The 4311-nt window shown below is 47.9% G+C and overlaps 1 protein-coding gene across 1 annotated transcript; it reads left to right on the forward strand.

The window, feature by feature from the left end:
* Positions 1–2199: 2199 nt before the first annotated feature.
* LOC132384390 (ATP synthase-coupling factor 6, mitochondrial-like) lies at positions 2200–2508 on the forward strand. The gene has a single exon (XM_059955493.1). The coding sequence runs from the start codon at positions 2200–2202 to the stop codon at positions 2506–2508; it is 309 nt and encodes a 102-aa protein (XP_059811476.1).
* Positions 2509–4311: the final 1803 nt, after the last annotated feature.

Below are 4311 nucleotides of genomic sequence, written 5' to 3' on the forward strand. Positions count from 1 at the left end.
CTGAGCATGCGCAATGTGAAAATGCGTCATCAGGCGGTGGGCGGGACTTCAAAAACAAACCTGCGGGTCTGCGGTAAACGTGATCACGTGACGGTTGGTGTCTCCCACGTGACCCGGAGACTCCGCTCCTCGCCCCTCACACGCTGTTACCCACCGCCACATTTTCCACATTATTTCATTATTTCCCCATATCATTTACATATTTACACCAGATACGTATTTAGTTTTTTACTCCATATCTTCCCCAACCCCTTTCCCTCCACCCCCACGTCACAGAGTTCTCATAGTTAGTTTTGATTCCCATCTCGGTCAAAGACACAATTCAGACAACACAGGAAATGTGTTGGTTTCATTTAAATCAGTCTATGTTTATAAACACTAATTTCTATTCACGTTCCTCTGGCCGCACTGGGCAGGAATACTGAAACATCAAGTGAGAAACAGCAGGAGGTGACCATTTAGCCCCTCTAACCATCAACAAGATGGCGGCTGCTCTCCCATCTCAGACACATGTTTATGCCCGATCCACATCTCCTCATTCCCTTCAGTCTCCCCACATCTGCCGGCTTCTGTTTTATGTGAGAACAGTCATCGTCTTCACTGCCCTCTGTGGTGGGGATTTACAGACATTCACCACCCTTAGAGTGGTGATATTTCCCCCCATCTCAGTCCCGGACAGTCCACCCCTTTTTTCAGAGACTTGGATTCATGGTTCAACTGGTAATGATGTTGTCCTTTTCAATGTGTTCACCTCTCAGTCCTCAATTCTCTAAATGAAAGGGTTATTGCATTTGATCTTTCTCCATATGAAGACCTGACCACTCCAGGATCAATCTGGTGAATCTTCATTGCACTCTCTATAACAAATACTCTCTAACCTCTTTGCTAATCCTTATGGAATTAATTTCCATCTTCCACAGTCCCGTGTTGCCCCAACCACTCACCTTCCCACCTCCCCTCTCACTCCCCAGCTCTTGCCCCATCCCCAACCCTCGCCTCTTCTCTGAATATTTCCCGTCCACTCTCAGTCCAGAAGGAGCGTTTCATCCGGCAGTTTGTTCTTTGATCTGTATAATCCCTGTTAGTGTGGGGAGCGGGATTTTACACCAAATTCCAGGTACAATCTTAACAAAACCCAAATTTTAACTTTACCCAGGACCATTGGGCCTGCTTGCAGGCCAACAGACTGCCGGTGTTTGCCCCCAATTTGGTGAATCACTCTGCTCGCCATCACCGTGGTCTCAGACATTTCCACAGATGAGCCCTTCCTGTCCCCACTGGGACAAACAGCCTGTCCACCCCCTCTCACACCATCTTCATCCTTTCAACTCCTCTCCCTCCCCGGGGAACTGGCATCAAAATGACAGACCGAGTGGTCCCCTCCTACTTCTCAGTGATACATCACACTCCAGCCATACGAGATGCTTCACAAACACCCCAACTTCCCTCGGAAGGAAATAGAAACAAACAGAAAACGAGGAGCTAGAACCAGAGCGGGAGATGGAGTCAGCGAAGGTAAAGCCCATTGCGCGGGTCCGCCTCCTCTATTGGGTGTAACCAGTGATTGACAGTGCTGCGCACCAATGGCAATAGCGCAACTCCTGAAGCATTTGTTGTCAGTGGTGGGGAAGGTGGAGGTCACGCGATTAGCCGTTCAACCGTTGAACCGACCAGGCTTGAGCACAGCAGCGAGTGGGTGACGTAAGACAGTAAGGGCAGGTCCCGGTGTGAGGAACCCATGTGTGACGTCAGGCACGTGGGGGGCTGTATGACGTCACCTGTGGGACAGCGCTTGTATTTAAAAACATCTTAATGGACGTGAGCAGTGATTTTTTTTTACTGGAAGGATAAATCGCTATTCATGCCTTCAGGTTGGAGCTACGCAGTGGAATATGATGTGTTTCTTTTCAACCCTGAGGCTGTCAAGTTCATCAGCTATTGCTATTCTGCCATTTTCCCTGCTAGTGTCCCCTTCCAATCAACTTTGGTGAGCTTTCCTCCTGTGCCTCCATCGTTCCCCTCACTCCACTGATATTTATGCATCTTGTTGTACCTTTCCTCTCTCAAAGTGCAGGGTGAATTCTAACATGTTGTGATCACTGCTTCCGCATGTTTCCTTCACCATAAGTTCCCTAAACAAATTTGCTTCGGAATACAGGCAGCGAGGACAAAAACTCCTAGCTGCTCAGCCACACCGCCATGATTCTCCAATGCCTTTTCCGGTTCTCCACGGCCCTGCGGTCTGCCCTTTCCCTTCAACTCCAGAGGAACATCGGCTTCACGGCCATTGCCTTCAACGAGACAAAGGATCTCGACCCCATCCAGAAGCTCGTCATTGATAAGATTCGCGACTATGACGTTAAAAGCAAGAAAGCAGGTGGCGTTGTTGATGCTGACCCAGAGTTTCAGAAGAACATGGAGCAGGAGATAACGAAGTTGCAGCGACTCTATGGTGGAGGAGATCTTGAGAAGTTCCCAGATTTTAAATTTGAGGAAGTCAGCAAGTGATTAGTTTCCAGAAAAAGGAATTGTCGTATGTTTTTACTATTATGTTGTTGTGTTGCATTGGAGACGGAGGTAATAACTATTTCGATCTCATTTACACTTGTCCGCTGGAATTGGAATCTAACAAACTCGAATCTTGAATAAACATTGCAGCAGGCAGCAGCTTCACATTTCTCTCTCTCTCTCTCTCTCTCTCTCTCTCTCTCTCTCTCTCTCTCTCTCAGCGTTGCTGTGGTAGAGCGCCACCTGGTGACAATGGAGTCCATAAATCAGGGGGTCCTGTTATTGTGACAAATGACCATCAAGTGAAAGTGTTGTCCACAAAAGGGAGAGAGTTACAGCGATAAGGAGGGATGTAGGGGGCTGGAAGCCAACTCTGCAAGTGGATGAAGTGCCAGACCTGCCCCAAACCACTCTCCTCACCACCAGTCAGGGTCCCAAACAGTCCCTCCATATGAGGCAACTTTTCAACACCTTAACTGTTGGGGTCATCTACTGTTTCCAGTTTGCCAGGTGTGGCGTCCTCGACATTATTCTGCACTCTGTCCCGATGAGATTCTGCAGATGTTGGAGATGCAGAGTAACATACACAAAATGTTGGAAGAAGTCAGGAGGTCAGGTAGCTTCTAGAGAGGGGGATAAAGCAAACCAGAGATTTCCTGCCGAGACCCTTCCTCAGGACTGGAAGTGGGGAGAAGCCGGAAGAAGATGGTGCAGTGAGTGGAAAGTGTCCGAGCTGGTAGATGATAGGTGAAGCCAGATAAGAGTGAAGTTGTGTGGGTGGCGGAGGTGGGAGATGAAGTGAGACGCCGTGAGGTGGTAGGTGGAAAATGCAAAGGGCTGAAAAGAAGGAATCTGATAGGATAGGAGAACGGACCGTGGGAGAAAAGGAAGTAAAAGAGGAACCAGAATGGTACGAACCACAGTGGAGAAGAGAGAAGTGGGGAGACAGAATGGAGGAGACGGGCGTGTGGGTTGAAGAAAAGAAAAGGTGGAGATCGAAGTTAAAGATATAGATGTTCATGCCATCGGGTTGTAAACTACCCGGGTGTAGTATGAGGTGTTGCTCCTCCAACTTGTGAGTGCACTCATCGTGTTAGTTAAACAATGAACCGGCAGGGAGATTGAATTGATAATTTTCCCCTGGCATCCCTATTAAATCAATCCTCTCTCACCTTAAACTGGTGCCCTCTGGAGGTTGATTCCACAAAAGTCGGGAAAAGGGAAAAAACATAGAAAACCTACAGCAGAACAGAGGCCTTTCGGCCCACAAAGTACTGCCGAACATTTCTCTACCCTAGAAATTAATACGGTTACCCGTAGTTACCCACACTATTTTTCTAAGCTCCATGTACCTATCCAAAAGTCTCTTAAAATACCCTATCATATCCGCCTCCACCATCATTGCCGGCAGCCCATTCACACACTCAACACTCACTGAGTAAAAAACACCCCTGACATCTCCTCTGTACCTACTCCCCAGCACCTTAAATCTGTGCAATCTTGTAGCAGTCATTTCAGCCCTGGGAAAAAGCCTCTGACTATTCACACAATCAATGCCTCTCATCATTTTATACACCTCTATCAGGTCACCTCTCATCCTCCTTCGCTACCAGGCCGAGTTCACTCAATTGCACACATTCCCCATTTCTGTACGCTCATGGTTTGGGAAACCATCGCAAGGTCAGCCTTAATCTCCTGCACTTCAAGATGTGAAATTCCAACCTGCTCAAACTCTCTCCAGAACTCAGTCCCTCAAGTATCGGCACCATTCTCAAAAATCTTCTCTGCCCTCTTTTCTATAGC

This window comes from Hypanus sabinus, chromosome 32 (assembly GCF_030144855.1).
Source record: "Hypanus sabinus isolate sHypSab1 chromosome 32, sHypSab1.hap1, whole genome shotgun sequence".
Taxonomy (NCBI): Eukaryota; Metazoa; Chordata; class Chondrichthyes; order Myliobatiformes; family Dasyatidae; genus Hypanus; species Hypanus sabinus.

Excerpts from the sequence above, each read along its gene's own strand:
- LOC132384390 (XM_059955493.1), top strand. The coding sequence starts at position 2,200 with ATGATTCTCCAATGCCTTTTCCGGTTCTCCACGGCCCTGCGGTCTGCC.